Below are 18354 nucleotides of genomic sequence, written 5' to 3' on the forward strand. Positions count from 1 at the left end.
GAGCACTTGCAGGGTTAACGTCTGCCCGCACGTGACGCTGCTGGCAGGGTGACAGGGATGGGGCTGCTGGGACACCAGGACAGGACTGCTTCCTTCCTGGGTCCAGGCCAGCCCCTGCCACAGACCACCGGGCCGGGAGGGTGAGCGGGTCCCGGGGAACGCTCCAGGCTTGCAGCCCTCCTTCCAGGCAGGAACCCAGCAGGTGCCCACCCCGCGGGTGGCAGCAGTGCCTGGGGCACACAGGCAGCTGCTGGGAGAGGCAGCGCCCGGCTGCAGGCAGAGCTCCGGCACCACGGCCCTGGGGCTGGTGGAGCTGAGCCCCACGGCATGGGAAGGACGTGGGTGTCTGCATCCTGGCCCTGGGGCACAGCAGGGTGGTGGGTACAGGGGGCTGTCCTGGGGCAGCCCCAGCTGTGTGGCCACCAGCTAGAGGGCTGCAGGGAGGGGGGCACACAGGCAGGCTGGCCCAGGGCCCCTCCAGAAAGGGGCTGGGGGTACCTGGGGACTTGGCTCTGGCACTGCCTGCCATAGCACGGCAGAGAGGAGAGGTGGATGGTGCTGCCAGAACACGTCTCGGACCCACTTACTCCTCTGCCCCAGGCCGAAGGCATGTCCGAGACAGGGAATGGCTCCCTGACCACCCACGTGCTGAACACGGTCACGGGGCTGCCGGCATCCAGACTTACTGTCCGCCTGTCCCAGCTGCAGGAGCCGGGGCCGCAGTGGACGGAACTGGTGGAGAGGTAGGAGAGCTGGCAGCAGCAAAATGGGCAGGGGGTGCTGCTGCCTGTCCCCCACAAGCCAGCCGGCATCCCGCTGCCAGGAGAGGTGGCTCAGGGGCTGGGGACTGCCACCACGGCAGGGCTTGCTCCTTCTGATTTCAGGCAGACGGACCACGACGGGCGCTCCCCACCCCTCCTGGCCTCGGGGCAGGCCAAGGCTGGCACCTACAAGCTGCGCTTTGAGACGGCAGCGTACTGGCAGGGCCTGGGGCACACCAGCTTCTACCCCTTTGTGGAGGTACAGAGCACGGGGAGCAGGGGACAGGGGCGACAGGAGCCAGCTGTTGCCGAATTCACAGGGGGACCGAAGCAGGGGTCTGGGCGCCATGGCCAGGCTTGGGGGAGCTGCCTGCTCCCTCCTGCGGCGCTGCCAGCTCTGCTCTGAGCATCCTGCAGTGCCCGGCTCGGGCCAGCTGAACCCCATCAGAGGGGGATCCCAGCCACCGCCTCCTTGATCTCCTCCAGGTTGTCTTCACCATCACTGACCCAGCCCAGAAGCTGCACATCCCACTGCTGATCAGCCCCTACTCCTACACCACGTACCGCGGCAGTTAGGGAAAAGGCACGTCCTCCCCCCCAGGGATGCAGGTCACCAACGGGGAACTACGCCACTGACACCATTAAAGGCTTAAAACAGCTCCATTCGTCTCAAAAAAAAATCTCCTTTCTGGGGGCAGCACACGCAGGGCTGCTGGAAGGGGAAAGGAGGGGAGCCCCAGGGGCTGCACAGCCAGGGGGGGCAGCCCAGGAGGCAGGGGGACTTGGGGGGGCCCTGTGCAAGTCCCCGCTCCCTGCTCCAGCCTGGTCCTGCAGGTGGGATGCCAGGAGCCCTCCAGTGGCACCGTGGTATGGGGCCACACTGGCCCCACTTGGTCAGAGCCGACCCAGCTGGCATCTCCCAGGGCAGAAGTGGGGAGCTGCTCCAGAGGAAAGCCCCCACCCCCCCGGGGAGGAGAGAGAGGGTCCTTCAGGTCCTCCAGAAGGCTTGCTGGGGTCTGTTTAATGGTGCAGAGCACCAACAGAGCACAGCTCCGCTCGCTGCCTGTGTCCCTCAGTGCTGGCTGGCGTCAGGTGGGCACAGCAACGAGTCCAGCGGGGCCCTGCCCCACTGCCTGCCCCAGCACGGGGCTGGCCAGGGGCTTGAAGCCCAGGTTGTCCAGGGGGATCCCAAAGGCCGTCAGCTTTGCCTCGAACGTCTGCAGCATGTCATTGTGGGCCTGCAAGAGAAGTGCCCCCTTGGTCAGCCCCAAGCCCGGCTCCAAGCCCAGCCCTTCCGTGCCTGGGCACGGGCTCCCTGCACAGAGTGGGGACCCCAATATGGCTTTCTTTGCAGGGCAAACAGGGGAAACTGCAGCCTGGGCCGGGTCCTGCCTGGCCCAGGGCATGAAGCAGCTCAGCTGGCCTGCTGCAAGTTCCCTTCGCTCTGCTCCGTGCACAGCCTGGAGCAGAAGGTCCCTTTTCCACCCCCACAAGCCACAGTCACCACCCAACAGCCCCCCAAGTCCCTTCCCTCACCTTGCAGACTCGGGCCAGCTGGAACTGCAGGTCCTTGATGGTGGTGTTCTTGGAATTGAGCACGTCCTGCAAAGGGAGACAGCACGTCAGGCAGCGGATACCCAGCCCCGGTGGCACATCGGCCGTGCTGCGGCCAGGGGCTGCGTGGCAGAGCGCACGGAGGAGCTGCTGCACAGCGGCTGAGCTGGCGCCGGGGCCTGGTTCAAGCAGAGCAGCTCAAAGCACAGCCTGGCAGGCGGCCACCACCCTGTTCCCTTTGAGCCAGCACTGCCAGGGACAGCCAGCCCCAGGCAGAGGCGAGGGACAGGGACCTCCCAGACCAACTACACAAGTGGCAGCACAACCCTGCCATCATCGTCTGTCCCGCTGCAAGGGTGGGAGCGACAGCAGCACCTGCTCCGGCAGCACTGCCCTGCCGTCATGGCACCGGGGGAATTACAGGGAGAGAGGCTCCCCAAGAAGCTGCTGGAGCCAGCTGAGCGGAGGAATTCCGGGGCCCCAGCAGCTGCGGGAGAGCTCGACGCCATGACGCCTTCCCAGGAATGTGTTTTCCTTCCTCTGCTGTGGCACCTGCTAGTAGGTGACACATCCGCTGCCCCGTCCTACAGCCCCAGAGCCTCGGCTGCTGCTGCGTGCGTCCTCTGGGCACTCTGGCAAGAGGGTATCCACAAGCTTCACTGCCACCCACCGCAGAGGGGAACGGGAAGGGGACGGGCTGGTGCAGGACAAGTAGGAGGGCACTGGGGCAGTAGCCAAGCTGAGCATGGAACCCAGGTCCCCTGCGTCCCAACCCAACCTGAAACAAGTGTTGCTTCTCAAGTTACGGCTGCGACAGGCTCCAGGAATGTGGGTCTCGGAGCTGCCGCGCCAAGGCTTTCTGCATACATATTTTTAGCATGCCAGACCACTGCAGAGCCCCTGGGAACCTGTCTACACCGTCTCTGCAGCCAGGGAGGCCAGGCGAGGTTCACTGGCTGCGACTCCCCATGCACAGAGCACCCCGGGTCGCTGATGGACCCCGCACACAGCCGGCTGCTCGGCAGCACAGAGCGCTGGTGAGCGCTGCTTGGCCTGGGGCCATTCTCCTTGAAACAGGCCCCACCTGAGGCCAAGATCAGTGCCAAACTGACACCCACACGCTCCGCTCTCGAGGGAGAGCTGGAGTGCCCTGCGGCACCAAGTGTGGGCCCTGGGAGTGCTGGGAACGAGTGACGTGGCAGCTACAGCCATATAGGATGGGAACTCGCATGCTCCAAGGCCTGTGTTCACCCCAGAGAAGCCTCTGCCCCCCAAGGCCAGCCTTTGCAGGGCCCCACAGCAGTGCACGGTACCTCCAGCTTGTGTGAGACCAAGGAGAGAGCGCCTGGGTCGAGGTTGGAGGCTGCGAAGACCTCACTGAGCTCCACCTCCTTTTTCTCCAGGACGCTGAGGAGTCCTTTCAGCTTGCGCTCCAGGAGCAGGTTCTTGAAGCCCGTTTTCTGCTGCACCTCGTTAATGGCTTTGGTGAACTTCTGATAGAGCTCATCTCGCTCCGCCTGCACCTGCTCCCAAAGACAGCAAGCCTTCACACTGCCCTCAGGACCCCCGGGCTGGCGGCCACCCAGGGCTGGCAGCAAACAGGTCCAGCAGCTCGGCCCTGCCTGCTCCAGTGAGAGCCCGGTCGTTCCCCACGGCACCTGCAGCCCACGGGGAATGCAGGTGCTGGAGCACAGCTTCCCTCCCTCCATAGCTGGCACCTCCTCAGCACCTGTATTTCTGCCTTCTCCTCCCCACTGCGCATGGGACACCCCCGACAGCAGAACGGGCTGACAGGCTCTCTGCAGCACTATTTTAGACCTCAGAGAAGGCCCCACAGCGCACACGGGTCTGTCCTCTCCTCCTCACAGCTGGCAGGAGTCCCTGGCTCACAGCTAGTTAATAAGTGTCCTAATTAGAACACAATCTCTCCTCCACAGCCTACTTCTGAATGCACCGAATATGTTGCTGCCTTAATGATGGATTGTTAACGAGGCCTCAGATCAATGTTCATATTCCTGGGGATTTCTACGAATTGCAAATGAGCTCTCTTCTGCCTCAACAGATTTATCTGGGTTAGCTGGGGGGGAGGGTTGGGAGGAAAAGGCTGAATCTGGGAGAACTCAGTCAACAGGACTCATCCCGAGCTGCCCCGGCACAGCAAGCGGGGGGAGCGACTCCCAAATTCCAGCAGAAGGAGGGAGTGAGCTGTGGCCAAGGGTGGTGGCCCATGATTATCTCTCCCCATGGCTCTGCCCCTGAGCCGCTGCTGCGGCCAGTCCCTCACAGGCTGGGAGGGGACCACCGGAGCGTGCATGATTGCTTAGCAAAGTACAAGGACAGGCCTGTCTGCTGACCGTGGGAGATGCCAAAGCTGTGAGAAGCTTTGTTGGAAGCAGCAGTTATCACACGGCTCTGGATTAGAGCTTCAGAAAGCCCTGGGCTAAGCACAGACTCTCTGCTAAGCCCCCATGCCCAATCCTCTGTGGAGGGCTCAGGGTTTGGAGAGGGAAGTGGGATGCCCAGACCCACCTGCAGCTCTCACCTTACTGAACCTCTGCTCCAGCACTTCATGTTCCCACTGAAGATCCTTCAGTTCCTTCTGGGTGACTTTCAGACGAGCTTTTGTGTTCTGCGAAAGGACAGTTAAAGAGCAGAAAGGACAGTTAAAGAGCATGGGTTTCTTTGGGGGGTGCGGGGGATGTGTCTGGGGAGGGGAGGAGAGTGACCAGCAAAGAGATATGAGCAAGAAAAAAAACAAACAGGCAACACCCACACCGGCTCCCTTCCCACTCTGCTGCGGGGGCTACTCTTGTTTCTCACTGCCAGAGCCCTGGGAGTTCCATCTGAGATCTTGCAAACACCCAGCCAAGCTGAAAAGGACTCGAAGGACTGCTCAGTGATCCAGCCAAGCCAAGCAGCAGAGGTCACTGCTGAGCGACTCCCTCCAGGAAACAGCCAGAGTGACTCTGGGAAAGGACAGGGCTGGCCACTCACCGTCAGGGCCTCCTTGTCCTTGTCATAGTGAGCCAACTTCTTCTGCAGCTCAAACACCTGCTCCTGGGCCTGCTGCAGGGTCTCCTTCAGCTGCTTGTTCTGGAGCAGCAGATCTGCCTTCTCCTTTTCCAACTGATTCTCTTTCTTCTTCATCTCTTCCATCTGCTCCTGTTCTTGGAAACACAAGTGCCAACTCCTGGGAGCTGCCCTGCTCCTCAGAGCTTCTCACACCCTCCAGACACCCTCTGGTTGCTGGCCCAGCAAGATGCATCTCCCTGTGCTGAAGAGCTTCGCTCGTGTAATGGTGTACAACCCTCAGGAGACCAGCAGCACCCACACTGCCACTTGGGAACCAGCCAGATCTAGGTGAAATCCTCACATGACTGATCCCTTGGTGGAAGGGTGACACTACAGGCCAGGCAAGCTACAGCACAGGGGCAGGCAATACCTTCAGCAAGCTGATGAGCGCCAGGTTTTTGAGAGTGATATCGTTGTAGTAGTTCTTGATGTCACTGAAGGCCTTCTCGTGGTTCCTCATCAGCTCACTGATGTGGCTGTTCTTCCTCTCCTCCACCTCATGGATCTCTGTCTTTCTCCGCAAGTCAAGCTCGTCCCGCAGCACTTGCATCTTCTTGGTGTACTTGGCCTCGATCTCTGGGGGAGCACACAGGAGGCTGAGTGAGGGTCTCCTGGAGACCCTGAATAATGCACCCCAGCTCCATTAGTCAGTGCCAGCCTGGCACGTGCCACCATGGCATTACTTCAGGACAAGATGCTCGTTAGCAGCATCACTGCAGCCGCCACCAGTGCGCGGAGCAGTTATGCTGGGACCATGGAGAACAGAGCCCAGAAATAGCATCCTTGGAAAGAGGACATGGAAATGCTCCAAGTCAGCCCGTGAGAACCTGAAACGTCCCCTGAGGAGATGACTGCAGCGAGGACTCTGCAAGGGCTCCTCCAGCCTCCCCGCCCTGCAGCCGGGAGAAGTGCTGCCAGGCAGCTGCGCTCAGCAGTACAGCCTGGCAGCAGTGACAGGCGCCCTGCCTGCACCCCTCAGCTCGCACTACAGGCACCCCGCCTCGTTCCTTTTGGACAATGCTGGGGGTCTGGCAGTCCCAGAGCACAGGGGAGCAAGAACTGGGTGGAAATCGACCAGAACTGGGGCAAACCAGTCAGAATTGGGAGAAAACCAGCCTCTTTTCCCCTCGAGGGTCTGCTAGGCAGCCCAACAGCACAGCAGAGCTTGGAGGAGCCTTCCCCGGCACACTGACAAAGGGAGGCCATGCAGAAGCTACACACACACGTCCTGACCTTTCGCTTGTCTCTCGAAGTCGTTGCACAGCCGGGTGATCTCCTCCTCTTGCTTCTGTTAGGGAGAAGCTACGTGTTAGAGGCAGACAACCAAATCCTGAGTCAGCTGCATCCCGAGGGATTCCCTCCTGCTCCCTGGGAAAGGCTCTCAACGTGGCACCAATCCCATGTTATCCATGCAAACGGCAGCTCGTAGGCTCTCCAGCTGCTCTCACAGCTCCCTGCTGCTGGAGGGGGGTTTCACAGGAGCTGCCCCAGGAAGCCCTTCTCCCCATTCCTGCACTGACTTTCTAGTGCCTCTAAGTCCATCTGTTACTGGTGCCTGCAGGAAACCCCATCCCACCCCATGGAGAGACCCGGGGAGACAGGCTCCTGCTCACACGCTGGGGCTAGGAGGCCCCACCAACTTCCTTCTGCAGCAGAAGCAGCTCACATACGGCCCCGCCAGGGACATACCAGGCGCATGTTTTTCACCACCACCTCGTTGGCCAGCTCCTGCTCCTTCAGCTCCACTTTCAAGGAACGCATGTCTTTACGCAGCTCCATCTCCTGGGCCCAGTGATCCTTCTGGGCCCGCTTCATGGACAGGGTGCCCTCTGCCTTCAGCTCAGTGAGGTTCTCCTGGTGTTCGTACAACAAGTGCTTCACTTTCTGCTTGTAGACCTAAAGACAAGCCAGAGACCGGGTGAGAGGCTTCAGGAGGAGAAACCTGTAGCTGGGATATTGGCCAGATGCTCCTGGCTTGCACCGTGCCCAGCTTCTCCTCTTCCGCCTTCCTTCTCCTCTTCAGAGCTGCCCAAGGCTCACAATGAGCTTGGGGCACTCGCAACACCTTCTCCCCTCCCACCTTGATCTCCACTTGATGCCGCTCCTCCGCCTCCTCCATCTCCCGGTCCTTGTTCCGCAGCTCTGCTCTCTTTTCCTCCAGCTGCCGGCGGGTGATCTCCCAGAAGGTGTGAATCTTGTCACGCTCCAGCTGGAAATAGTTGCGTTCTTCCCGTTCCCGGTCGAGCTCCTCCCGGAGACGTGCAACATGCTTCTCCAGCTGCAAAGCCAAGGAGAAGAACCAAGTAGGCGGAAAAGGAGGCCTTGGACAGATGCCTCTGCAAGACACCTATGGCAAGCCATGTCGCAAAATTGGCAGGACACAGTGGCTGTTACTGGGATGGAGCAGCTCAGGAGAGAAGGGGAGGACCCCTAACATGCCCTGGACCTGAAAACCCATCAGTCTCTGGAAAAGGGAGTAACAAAACCTTCTCCTACTGTAAGCAGCCCGGGCTCAGATATTCTGTCTCACAGTGTCCAGTAACACCATTCTCAGGTGCCTAAATAATGCCAAGATGTGCAAGATCTTATCTCGAGCAATATCCCCAGGCCAGGGCCAGCTCTTCCTCTGGTTGTAGGACACTCAGAAAAACAAGTGGGACTTGGAGCAACTGAGGGGCAGCGGCTGCACCTTCCTCCTCTGTCTGCCCTCCCTCCACCTACAGGAGCTTCCTGCCCCAGCAGCAACATGACTGAGAATGCAGCAGGCAGCAAATCACATCTCCAGGCTGAGCCATCACCCAGCTGAACCTTCCAGGGCTATGGAGTTGGGGAGAAGACAGCAAGGACACAGAGCTGGAGAGCAGAGTGCTCAGGAACAGCGAAAGGGAGGGTGGGATGAGGGGGCTGCTCCTTACAGGAACACTGAGAACCCCTCCAGCCCAGACATGTGTCAGGCAGTGAAATTAATCCCGACCACTTGTGTCTGTCACCCTCCACCACCTGCCATCCCCGAAGCCGGAGCCAGGCACCAAGCAGGGGTCCTAAGCGCTGTTCTGGGAAGCAGCAACATCCTCCTGCTCGGAGGTGGGCTGAGAGACAGGGGACCTCTCACCTGCTCCTTGCTCATCTCCTCTGGGGACAAGACATCCACCACTTCTGGAGCTTTGCTCCCTTTCCCTTTTTTTCCGGATTTCTTTTTGGGTGCCTAAGGAAAGAAAGCAAAATGCACAAGGTGTGCGTGTGGAGGTGCTGACAGGAAACTGTGCTGCTCAGTGCCCCCGCACCAGCCCAGGCCATGAAGCATACCTGCTCTCACGGTGAGAACAGGATCAGAAGGGTGACGGGGAGCACTGGCTGATGCAGCCAGGGTCCCCAGGAGGAACCTGGAAGCCTCCGAAACCTCCTAGGGACACCCGTAACTCATGGCCAGCTGCTGCCAGCTCCGTTCCGCAGTGAAGCCCCCAGCCACAAAAGCAAGTAGCCGGATGAATGTCTTACGAGCGTCACCGCAGCGCTGTGTGCGGAGCCAAGGGGCTCCCTCCCCTCCCCTCCCCTCCTCTACCCTCCTCTCCCCAAGAACCGGCCGGGCCGGGCCGAGCCCTACCGCCCTCCGCTGCCCGCATCCCCCGGCTCCAGAGGACGCTCCAGCAGCAGGCCCATAGCCCCCTTCAAGCCGCCCCGGGGCTCTCTCCTTCCCCCGCCCGCCGGTCCCGGCCCAGGCCCAACCCCAGCCCCGCTCTCACCATGGCGGCTGCCGCTGGCGCCGCGGTCTCCAGGCAACGGGTGCGCGGATCTCGCGAGAGGTGCGCGGCGGAAGGACACGCCCCCTAGCAACGCGGCGCTCCGCCCTGGCAACGGCGGCGGGACCAGCTTCGGGGGGCTGCCGGGCCGGGCCCGGGCGGTCCCCACTGTGCCCGGGCCCGAGACCCCTCCGCATCCCCGGGCTCACCGCTTCGGCCCCAGGTCCCCCGTTCTCCCGCATCCCCGGCTCCCGCACTTGGGATCCCCCAGCGCCCCGGCTCCCTCCCGAGACCCTACCGCACGTCCAGGGTCCCCGCTGCATCCCCGGTTCCCCCGTGTGCCCCCTCGGGTCTCCTCTGCATCTCGGATCTATCCCCCCCCCCGGATCCCCGCCGCGCCTCCCGCCCCCTGGACCGGCGCTCCCGGGTCCTACTCCGCACCCCCCGGTCCCCCGGCGCAGGCGGGGCCGGTCCCGGGTCCCCCCCGCCTCCTGGCCCCGGTCTCCGCCTTCACACCGCCCCCAGCACCGCCCCCGCCGCGGCGGGCAGGAGCGTGCGGGCTGCGGGCTGGCACCGGGCCCGCCCCGCCCAGCACCGGCTCCGGCACCGGCTCCGGTCCGGCCCGGCCCATGGAAGCTCCGGGAGCGGCCGGCACAGTAGGTGAGGGCGGGGATTGGGGGGTAACGGACCGGCGCGCCCATCACCGCGGCCTCGGTCCGGACGGCTCCGCCAGCCGGGAGCCCGCAGCGGGCGGAACCGGGCCGGGCCCCGCGGGGCGCGGGGGGAGAGATGGGGGTGTGTGGGGACAGCGGGGGTGCAAGAGGAGATGTAGGGCGGGGTGGGTGTGCAAGGGGCGGGTGTGCAAGGGGTGTGCCGGGGGGTGTGTACGGGGATGCGGGGGGGGGTGCTGTGCAAGGGGATGTGCAGGGGGCTCTGGATGAGGGTGCGGGGGGGGGGGGTGCAATGGGGGGTGCGGGGAGATGTGTACGGGGATGGAGGGGGTGCGGGAGGGGTGTTGTGCAAGGGGAGGGTGCGTGTGAGGCTGCGTAGGTCTCTGGATGGGTGTGCAAGGGGGTGTGTGTGCAGGGAGAGTCTAGGATGAGGCTGCGGGGGTGCAGTGGGGTGCCCACGGGATATGAGGGTGCAGTGGGGTGCCAGGCTAGGGTACGGGGTGCCTGGGGCAGGCTGAAGTGCGGGAGGGGTGCCGGGCAGGGAGGTGGGGTGCTGGGGTAGACACCCCCGTGGAGGTGTGCCGGTGCTGGTGGAGGAGTGCGGAGGGCTGGGGTGCTCGAGGACCGGGTGGTGGCTACGCTGGTGGAGCCTTGGGGGCCCCAGCATTGTGGGGGGCTCCTGCATGGTGACACGGGTGGTGCCAGGGCTCCTGTGCACGCCTGTCCCTCCTGCATGTGCCCCACACACAGCTGTGCCACAGCCCCTGTCACGGTGGCAGCACTGGCCATGCCCTCTTGTGGCACCAAGCCCTTCGGGCAGTGCCACCGGACCAGGCACTGGCCAGGAGCGGGACTGATGCAGGTGGGGTGGCCGGAGCCGGCTGCTGCCTGGCTCTGCAGTTTAACGTGAGTCAGCAGAGCGGCGTGCAGGGAAGTAGCCCTGATGCCAGCCCTGCTCTCCACCAGGCAGCCGGTGAGCCCAGGCTGGAGCAGGGCGGCGTGGCCAGCGACGTGGCCAGCAGCGTGGCGTGACCATGCAGACAGAGGCCAGAGGGGATTTCTGCGGCAGGGACCAGCACCCCGGTGGGTGGGGGATCAGGGTAGGGGGGAGCAGGGCTTGGAGGCTGCCAGTGGCAGGGGAGGACGTGCTCCATACAGTGACACTGCTGTATCACCCATTGGGGCTGGGCACGGTGGTGGCGCGTGAGGTGGGATGGTGGGAGCAGACAGGAGCAGACAGCCCCCATGTGCCCCCTGGGGAGCTCTTCCCAGTATTGGAGCAGGGAGGGGACCCCATTTCCTGGCTGGAAGGAAGGTGCTGGCAGTGCGGGATGCCTGGCCCCACCTTGTGGGGTCAGGACACAGCAGAGCCAGTGTTGGGGCAGGGGTGTCCTGAGGCTCCGTGTACCAAGAACAGGAACAGAATACTCCCATAATATCCCTTTCCCCATCCCAGCTCCCTTGTGTTGGGGGGATTTCTGTCCCCTGTCCTTCTGTCACCGTCCTGGGGGGGAAGGAGGAGATGCCTAACCCGTGGTGAGACCATCCTTGTGCCACCTTGTCCAGCAGCACAGTGATGGCAGAGCCTGATGGCACACGGTGCCAGTGTGTGGCCAGCTTTGTCCTGCCCCAGCACCGGCCCCAGGTGGGCAGGAGACCCCATGTGCCCAGGGCATGCAGGGCACTGCTTGGACCCAGGCCTGGTGCTGCACGGTGCTGCCCTGGGCGTGCAGGGTCTCCTACCCACCCTTGGTGCCCGCTCAGCCCCAGAGGGGTGCCTGGGCACGTCTGTGCCACAACCATGGGCTGTGCCACGACAGCTCTTGCCGGGAGACAAACCGCTCCTTGTCTGGGCTCCGGCACAGGCCGTGCTTTTGTCTCACCGACACAAAGGGGCTGCGCAGGGCGGGGGGCGCGGGGCTGCCGGCTGCCGGCACAGGGGCTGCCGAGTCCTGGGCAGCTCTGCCTGTCCCCCATGGGGCCCCAGTGTCCCCATCACCCTCAGCTGGGAAGCCCTTGGCGGCAGCAAGAGGGTGCGGAGGGGCTCCATAAGGTATCTGCCATCACTGACATGGCAGGTGTCCGTATCACAGAGCTCAGCAAGGAGCCGCTGGCCCCAGAGCGACCCATGGGGACCCCTGCCCACGGGCCAGCCCAGGAGCCCCCCACAGCCCCTGCAGAGGAGCAGGGTGGCATCCCCATCCCCAGCGCTGGCCTGCTGCAGGTCACGGAGCGCAGACGTGAGTGAGGCCCTCCATGGGCATCCCCTGCCTGTCCCTGGGGTCCCTTGCCTGCCCCGGGCATCCCCTGCCTGTCCCTGGGGTCCCCTACCTGCCCCAGGCATCCTCTGTGTGTCCATAGCATCTCCTGCTAGTCCCTGGGCTCTCCTGCCAGTCCCTGGGGTCCCTGCCTGCCCATAGCATCTCCTACCCTTCCCGCAGGGTCCCTGCCTGCCCCTGGCATCCCCTGCCTGTCCTTAGCATCCCCTGCCTGTCACTGGGGTCCCCTGCCTGTCCTTAGCGTCCCCTGGGGTCCCCTGCCAGTCCTCAGTCAGTCATCATCCCTGCCAAGCCCCTCATCCTGCCCTGCTCCCCCAGCTCCCTGAGCACCAACTTCCCCCACCCCGGGCACCCACCCCACTGCTCCCAGCCCATCCTTGGGGTCTCCTATCGGGTCCCCGAGCATGGCCGGATGCCCGCAGAGCCCCTGAGCAGCGTCTCCTCGCTGGAGGTGCACTTCGACCTGCTGGACCTGACGGAGCTGACCGACATGTCGGACCAGGAGCTGGCCGAAGTCTTCGCCGACTCCGATGAGGAGAACGTGGCTGGAGAGTCGCCCAGCGGTGAGCGAATGGGGCCATCCTCGGCCTGTCTGACTGTCCCTCCATCCTTCTGTTTGTCTGGCCGGCCCTGAGCCCTCTGTCCCCGCAGGGCTGCAGCCGCAGGTGGTGCCTCGGGCCGGGTACCTGCGCTCGCCCTCCTGGACGCGAGCACGGGAGCAGAGCCGGGAGAAGAAGCACCTCAGCGACCCAGAATTGCCACCAGGACCCCCAGACGCCTTCCTGCCCGCCGAGCGGCCACGGGAGCCCTAAGGGCTGCCCTGGCACCGGGGGACGGATGCAGGGACACGCCGGGGGACAGATGCGGGGACACGCCAGTCCCAGTCGCTTCCTTTCGTCCCCAGCACCGTTGGAGCCCATCCCCGCCGCCCTGCCCGGTGGGGCTGGGGCACAGGACTGATGCTGCGGTGGGGGCAGCTCGCCCGGAGGCACGGCAGACCGGCCCCGGGCAGAGGCAGCCCCCAGCCCCGCAGAGGGAGGCACGGAGCCGGCCAAAGCCGGTGGCCCGGAGCTCCCCCCGGGTGGCGGGGAAGGAGCAGCCGGCTCCCCCGCCGGGACCCGGGGCTGCCCGTAGCCCAGCACGGAGCCGGGGCCGGCGCGGTCCCGTCTGCCGGGAGCGGCGGCCGGACCCGGCGGAGCATGGCCGGTGCCGGTGCCCGCCCGGTCCTCATGTAGCAACGTTTTGTTCCGGTAAAACCGACCGACCCACCACCGCCGCGGCTCTGCCCGTCTCCGTCGCTGCGGGAAGGGGAAGGGGTGGGGGTGTCAGAGGAGGCGACCCCCGGGCGGGACACGGGGCTCTCCTCGGGCACGGGCTACGGTGGGGAACCGGGCGGGGGGGGGGGGGGCGCGGCGGGAGAGGGGAACCCAGCCGGTATCGGGGCAGCGCTCGCCGCGGCCCCTCCCGGTAGGCGGGAGACCGGCAGCAGCCCCCGCCTTAACGGAAACCGATGACGTCACGCGACGCCACACCCCCACATCCCCCGCCGCCGAGCCAAAGCCGGGACACGAGTGTTGGGTTGCGCAAAGAGGCATCGTTAATGCTACAGGAAAACTCGGGGGAGAGGGGGGGGGAGCCACACGCCGCCCGGCCCGGCCCCCCCCCCCGGGGGCTCTGCCCCTGGAACGGGGGTGTCCGTGGTGCCGGGTGGGGGAGAACCGGGTGTTTTCCCCTAGAATCAGCAGCGTTATCCCGGTAGTGTGCGTGGGTGAGTGGGGGGTGGCGGGGCTCACCCCCGGCTCCTGCCTCCCACCCTCCCCGATACCCTCCCCGCAGGGAGGGCGAGAGGCGTTCGGGGAGGCTCCTCCACCGAACCCCGGTGTGATCACCCTCCCCAGCAGCACCCGTGGCTCCAGCGTGGCCCCGGTACCCTCGCCCACGCCCCGCGGCTGCAGGCAGCGGAGCACCGGACCCCTGCCCTGTGCTGCCCGCAGCCCTGCCTGCGAGAGGCTGGGGTCCAGCACCGACACCCCCCCCCCCCCCCCGTCATGTCTGGGCCCAGGGCTGCTGTCCTCGCAGGCAGAGGGTCCCAGCTGCCTCGCAGAGCTGGGGGCCACCCCAGACCCCAAACGGCTGTGGCGTTGCCCGTGTCCGTCCCAGGGTCCCATGGAGGGTGGGGGAGCAGCCGTGGGGCTGGACCCCCCCCTCCTTAGGGGTCTGCCTCGGTGCCAGAGTCCTGGAAGAGGGATTGCTTGCGCAGGCTGAGCCGGGCGCACTTGGGGCAGGTGGTGGAGTTGTCGTAGTAGCAGTCCCTGCGGGGAGGGGACAGCGCTGGGTCACCCCACCGCACCGACCCCAGCACCGCCCGTGTCCCCCCCCACCCCGGTGCCATGCCGGAGGGCCCGGCGGGAGGTGGCCGTCCCCGGTACCTGTGGAAGACGGCGGAGCAGTCGGTGCAGACGGAGGTGTGGCTGTCGAAGGGGAAGAGCACGTCGCCCTCCTTGCAGAGCTCACAGACAAAGCCTTTCGCCTGGCAGCGCTGGGGCGGGAGCGGGCAGAGGGTCCCAATGGTGCCCGGTGGGGACCCTGCCAGCTCCCCCCCGAATGGCCATTGGCCCCACGGGAGCCACGCTGTAGGTCATGGCTGAGCCTGCCCCACGGCGCTAGCTCACCTCGCAGTCCAGCTTGATGTGCTTGGCGAAGAGGGTGTGGATCTCCGTCAGGGAGCAGCTCAGGCGCCCGGCTTCGATGTCGATCAGGTCCTGCAGCGAGTACATCTCGTCGTTCTCCACAAAGTGCTGCCGGTCCTGCAGCTGCAGGTGGACAGCCTGTCACTGATGTGCCCGGCACTGCTATGCCCGGCACTGCCATGCCCAGCCCTGGTGCCCCACGGTCCCCTCAGCTCGGTCACCTGCACAGGGTCTTACCTGCAGCAGCAGCCGTGCCTCCATCGCCTCCTTGCAGGTGATGAAGTAGGGCTTCATGAGCAGGATGTCCTGGCGCAGCTTCTACAGGAGGACAGGATGGGACAGGAATAAGATGGGAATGGGACCAAGACAGGGAAAAGGGTGGTGGCAGGGGCAGAATGGGGACAGGGATGGAGATGAGATGGGTACAGTGTGGGAATGGGATGAAGATGGGGATGGGCATGGGATGGCGACAGGTTGAGGACAGGATGGAGACAGGGATGTGACAAAGACAAGGTCAGGCTGGGTCAAGTTCAGCCCCATAGTGGTTTGGGCACCCTGACCCCTACCCCTGCCCTGCTCCCCCTTTACGGGACCCAGCGGGTGCTGCCGGGGTCCCCGTCTCCCTCCGTGCTCGCCCCACACTCCCTCTGCCACACTGTCCCCAGCTGCCCACCCTGCCCAGGTGGGGTTCCCCCTGCATGTGTGTGCCCCACCACACTCACCCGGATCTCCACCAGCTCCTCCACGTAGTTGAAGAGCAGTGGGTTGATCTCCCGCAGCTTCAGCACAGGCCGTGACACCATCAGCGCCAGGTACCGCATGCTGCAGCGTGACACCTGCCCACCCACAGCTGTCACCCCATGCCCGGGGACACCGTCACCCGGCGGGCACTGGGCTGTCACCACTGCCACGGGCCTGGGGAACCTCAGCACCACTGCCCCAGAACCCCATTGCCAGGGACACAGCCCTGGGGACACAGACACCCCCCACAAGTGATCTCCACCCAAGGATGCAGCCTCCAGGGACCCTCATGCCCAGGGACACAGATCCCCAGGTGACCTCTGCCCACCAACACAGCCCTCCAGGTGACCTCCACCCAACAACACAGCCTTCCCAGGTGACCCCCCAGGATCCTGGGTACCCCCGAGCCCCTGCCCTGCTCCAGGTGCACCTTGCGGGGCTCGAAGTCCCAGTTGTGGATGGCACGGGCGGGCACAACAGCCAGGTCATTCCAGTGGCAGCTGCTGCAGTAGTAGAGGCCGGTGTAGTCACACTGCCGGGCCTCGCTGGGCACCCCCCCTGTGACGGCACACGCATTGGTACACACGTTGGCACACGTATAGGCACCAGCACCACACCACACCCTGCTCACCCCATGCCATGTACCCTCCATGGGATGCGCAGCAGCACCCAGGGACACAGCAGGGCCCTAACATCAGCTTCCCATGCACTGTGCCCCCCAAGTCCCCTGCAGCCCTGGCCCCCCCAGCTCCCCATAGGTCCCAGCCCCCCAGAGCCCCCAGAGCCCCAATCTCCAGTTCTCCCCAACCCCAGAGAGCCCCCAGCCTCACAAATCCCCCAGTTCCCAGTCCCACACAGCCCCCAAGGGAGCCCAGACTCACACATCCCACAGCCCCCCAACCCCACACAGTCCACAAAAGAGCCCAGCCTGCCACATCCTCCAGCCCCTAGCCCCACTGAGCCCCCAAGGGAGCCTAGCCCCACACATCCCCCAGGCCCCACAGAACCCCCAGTCCCATGCAGCCCCTAATGGAGCCCAGGCCCACACACACCCCCCAGTCCCACAGCTTCCCCCAGTCCCACACATTCCCCAGTTCCAGTCCCACAGAGCCCCCAAGGGAGCCTAGCCCCTCATCCCCCCAAGCTCCACCCCCCCCAAGCTTCCCCCAGCCCCACACCCCCCCCACAACCCCCTGCAGCCCCCAAAGGACCCCAGCCCCACATGCACACCCCCAGCTTCCCCCAAACTCACAACCCCCCAGCCCCATGCAGCCCTCAGAGGAGCCAAGCCCTACACACCCCTCAGCTCCCCCCAGCCCCACACCCTCCAGCCCCACGCCGTGCCGGTGGCGCAGCCTCACGGAGGGAGACGGGGGCCCGGCACTCGGCGCAGCGGTAGTCCTGGCTGTCCAGCCCGCTCTCGGGGCAGATGCTGAGCTGGTACTCGGCCTGGTGGCTGACCTTGGCCCGCACGCAGGGCTTGCTCACCAGCGGCAGGCACTTGCTGTGGCACCGGTAGTAGCAGCCTGGGGGGGACGGGTGACCGTCAGGGCGGGGACAAGGAGGCGGGATGATGGGGAAAAGGGAGGGGGGTTCCCAGCCCCACCTGTGCAGGTGTACCAGGTCTGGATGAGTCCCCAGATGATGGTGCTGCACTTGTCACACATCTGCTTCACGCTCTTGCTCTTCTCCTTGTAGAAGCGATGCTCCAGCACCACCCGGATGTTGGGCTCGTCCTCACCGGGGTCCTGTGGAGGGGAGGAGGGGTGTCAGTGTGTCAGTGTTACACCCCACCCCAGCCACAGAGACACCCCAGACGCCAGTCCCGGCCCCACCTTCAGCTCCTGGAGCTTGAGGCGGAGGTGGATGAGCCGCACCACGGCGTCCTTCTGCCGCTCGGAGTGCTCGGGCAGCGCCAGGATGGCCCGCTTGCACTCCTCGATGGCCTGCCGCAGCTGCTGCACGTCCGACGCCAGGATCAGGCCCTGCCGGAGGATGAGGATGAGGATGAGGATGAGGAGGGTGGATCAGCAGCCCCCTCACCCCACACCACCCCCCGCACCCACCCCCCCCAGCCTCACTCACCACTGGGCGGGAGAAGTGGTCCTCAGCCAGGCCCAGGTCCAGGGTGCCCTCAAGGTCCCCCGGGGACGGATCCGGCTGCTGGGCTGCAATGGGGTGAGCGTCACGGGGGTGGGAGGGTGTGGGACCGGCTGCCCACCCCCACCATGGAGCAGGGACGGGGACAGGGGGGTCAGCACCCACCTGGTGTGGGGGGTCCCCCGTCGGGGCGCTCCCCCTGCTCGGGGGCCTTGTTGAAGGGGTTGAGGTGGGCCTGGCGGAAGCGGGCCAGCCGCTCGTCGTACGCCATCGCCACCGGCACCCTGTCACCGTCACCGTGTCACTGTCACCCCGACATCACCGTCCCCGCTGGACAAACCCGTCCCTCCGCCTCCCACGCCCGCGGTCCCCGCCCTGCGCTCGCCTCGGCCCACGGTGACTCCGTCCCGGTACCCTATGGACCCCCGGTGCACTCCCCCACCGCTGCACACCCCCCCCCCGCGCTGCAGCATCCCCCCCGCTGCAGCCACCCCCGGTGCAGCCCCGACCCTCCCTTGCCTGGACCTGGATGGCAGCGACGCCCCCCCCCGCCACCAGCGCACCCCTTTATTGCACACACACACCCCCCTGCACCCCGCATTGTCCCCCCCGTACCCCGCCAGGCCCCCAGCAGAGCACCCGGTACCGGCTGCCCCCCCCCCCGCCCGCCAGGGGGCAGCGCCCCCGCCCCGCTCACCGCAGCGCCGCCCGCCGCGCACCGCCCCCCCCGCCTCCTTCACCGCCCC

General features: G+C 65.3%; 4 protein-coding genes across 4 annotated transcripts; 2 read left to right on the top strand and 2 right to left on the bottom strand.

Moving 5' to 3' along the window:
• The first annotated feature begins 606 nt into the window (after nt 1-606).
• On the top strand, nt 607-1422 carry LOC141471489 (5-hydroxyisourate hydrolase-like). The gene is made up of 3 exons (XM_074158046.1): nt 607-743; nt 885-1020; nt 1248-1422. The coding sequence occupies exons 1-3, from the start codon at nt 610-612 to the stop codon at nt 1335-1337; spliced, it is 360 nt and encodes a 119-aa protein (XP_074014147.1). The 5' UTR covers nt 607-609; the 3' UTR covers nt 1338-1422.
• On the bottom strand, nt 1405-9155 carry DRC4 (dynein regulatory complex subunit 4). Its single transcript, XM_074158045.1, has 11 exons — nt 9131-9155; nt 8500-8592; nt 7468-7665; nt 7077-7283; nt 6621-6675; nt 5758-5963; nt 5310-5477; nt 4858-4944; nt 3629-3838; nt 2298-2363; nt 1405-1999 (listed from the first exon to the last, which is right to left on the bottom strand). Exons 1-11 carry the CDS (start codon nt 9131-9133, stop codon nt 1850-1852), a joined length of 1443 nt encoding a protein of 480 aa, XP_074014146.1. The 5' UTR covers nt 9134-9155; the 3' UTR covers nt 1405-1849.
• A 1677-nt stretch (nt 9156-10832) lies between these two features.
• DBNDD1 (dysbindin domain containing 1) lies at nt 10833-12889 on the top strand. Its single transcript, XM_074158149.1, has 4 exons — nt 10833-10881; nt 11892-12038; nt 12500-12640; nt 12729-12889. The coding sequence occupies exons 1-4, from the start codon at nt 10833-10835 to the stop codon at nt 12887-12889; spliced, it is 498 nt and encodes a 165-aa protein (XP_074014250.1).
• A 764-nt stretch (nt 12890-13653) lies between these two features.
• Nucleotides 13654-17879, bottom strand: DEF8 (differentially expressed in FDCP 8 homolog). The gene is made up of 11 exons (XM_074158014.1): nt 17774-17879; nt 17594-17676; nt 17344-17493; nt 17115-17256; nt 16870-17034; nt 15939-16066; nt 15490-15603; nt 15005-15085; nt 14750-14890; nt 14507-14616; nt 13654-14389 (listed from the first exon to the last, which is right to left on the bottom strand). Exons 1-11 carry the CDS (start codon nt 17877-17879, stop codon nt 14287-14289), a joined length of 1323 nt encoding a protein of 440 aa, XP_074014115.1. The 3' UTR covers nt 13654-14286.
• Nucleotides 17880-18354: the final 475 nt, after the last annotated feature.

This window comes from Numenius arquata, chromosome 13 (genome assembly GCF_964106895.1).
Source record: "Numenius arquata chromosome 13, bNumArq3.hap1.1, whole genome shotgun sequence".
In the NCBI taxonomy this organism is placed as follows: Eukaryota; Metazoa; Chordata; class Aves; order Charadriiformes; family Scolopacidae; genus Numenius; species Numenius arquata.

Excerpts from the sequence above, each read along its gene's own strand:
- DRC4 (XM_074158045.1), bottom strand. Across the intron at positions 7,284-7,467 it reads GGCATCAAGTGGAGATCAAG|GTCTACAAGCAGAAAGTGAA; the intron begins GTGGGAGGGGAG and ends GCTTGTCTTTAG. Across the intron at positions 5,964-6,620 it reads CTTCGAGAGACAAGCGAAAG|AGATCGAGGCCAAGTACACC; the intron begins GTCAGGACGTGT and ends GTGCTCCCCCAG.
- DEF8 (XM_074158014.1), bottom strand. The coding sequence starts at position 17,879 with ATGGCGTACGACGAGCGGCTGGCCCGCTTCCGCCAGGCCCACCTCAAC. Across the intron at positions 17,257-17,343 it reads TCAAGCTCCAGGAGCTGAAG|GACCCCGGTGAGGACGAGCC; the intron begins GTGGGGCCGGGA and ends TCCCCTCCACAG. Across the intron at positions 15,604-15,938 it reads GGGACTTCGAGCCCCGCAAG|GTGTCACGCTGCAGCATGCG; the intron begins GTGCACCTGGAG and ends GTGGGTGGGCAG.
- LOC141471489 (XM_074158046.1), top strand. The coding sequence starts at position 610 with ATGTCCGAGACAGGGAATGGCTCCCTGACCACCCACGTGCTGAACACG. Across the intron at positions 744-884 it reads TGGACGGAACTGGTGGAGAG|GCAGACGGACCACGACGGGC; the intron begins GTAGGAGAGCTG and ends TTCTGATTTCAG. Across the intron at positions 1,021-1,247 it reads GCTTCTACCCCTTTGTGGAG|GTTGTCTTCACCATCACTGA; the intron begins GTACAGAGCACG and ends GATCTCCTCCAG.
- DBNDD1 (XM_074158149.1), top strand. The coding sequence starts at position 10,833 with ATGCAGACAGAGGCCAGAGGGGATTTCTGCGGCAGGGACCAGCACCCC. Across the intron at positions 10,882-11,891 it reads CGGCAGGGACCAGCACCCCG|AGCTCAGCAAGGAGCCGCTG; the intron begins GTGGGTGGGGGA and ends TCCGTATCACAG. Across the intron at positions 12,641-12,728 it reads GGCTGGAGAGTCGCCCAGCG|GGCTGCAGCCGCAGGTGGTG; the intron begins GTGAGCGAATGG and ends CTGTCCCCGCAG.